This window comes from Crocuta crocuta, unplaced genomic scaffold, assembly GCF_008692635.1.
Source record: "Crocuta crocuta isolate KB4526 unplaced genomic scaffold, BGI_CrCroc_1.0 scaffold457, whole genome shotgun sequence".
Lineage (NCBI taxonomy): Eukaryota > Metazoa > Chordata > Mammalia > Carnivora > Hyaenidae > Crocuta > Crocuta crocuta.
In genome coordinates this window covers 6,896,814-6,897,036 of record NW_027531318.1, presented here as the reverse complement: position 1 = coordinate 6,897,036, position 223 = coordinate 6,896,814, and the positions used below count along the sequence as shown (strand labels likewise).

Sequence of the window (223 nt, the reverse complement as noted above, 5' to 3'; positions counted from 1 at the left end):
GTAGGCTGCAGTTGCGCCGCGGCTCCGGGCGCCGGCGGGGGCGCCGCGGCCGTGGGGGGCGTCAATGGATCGCCATTCCAGCTACATCTTCATCTGGCTGCAGCTAGAACTCTGCGCCATGGCCGTGCTGCTCACCAAAGGTGGGTGCCCGCCGGCCGGCCGGGGCGCGGGCTCCCCGGGGAGGGGCGCGCGGGGGTCCCGGGGCGGCCCCCACCGCGGGCCT

At 77.1% G+C, this 223-nt stretch overlaps 1 protein-coding gene across 1 annotated transcript in view; it reads left to right on the top strand.

Annotated features, from left to right (window-relative positions):
• Positions 1–6: 6 nt before the first annotated feature.
• BAMBI (BMP and activin membrane bound inhibitor) overlaps positions 7–223 on the top strand; it is a 5,970-nt gene continuing 5,753 nt past the window's right edge. Inside the window, exon 1 of the mRNA XM_077771768.1 lies at positions 7–140. Coding sequence (XP_077627894.1) covers positions 65–140 — 76 coding nt within the window. The 5' untranslated portion in view covers positions 7–64. The remainder of the gene's footprint in view (positions 141–223) is intronic.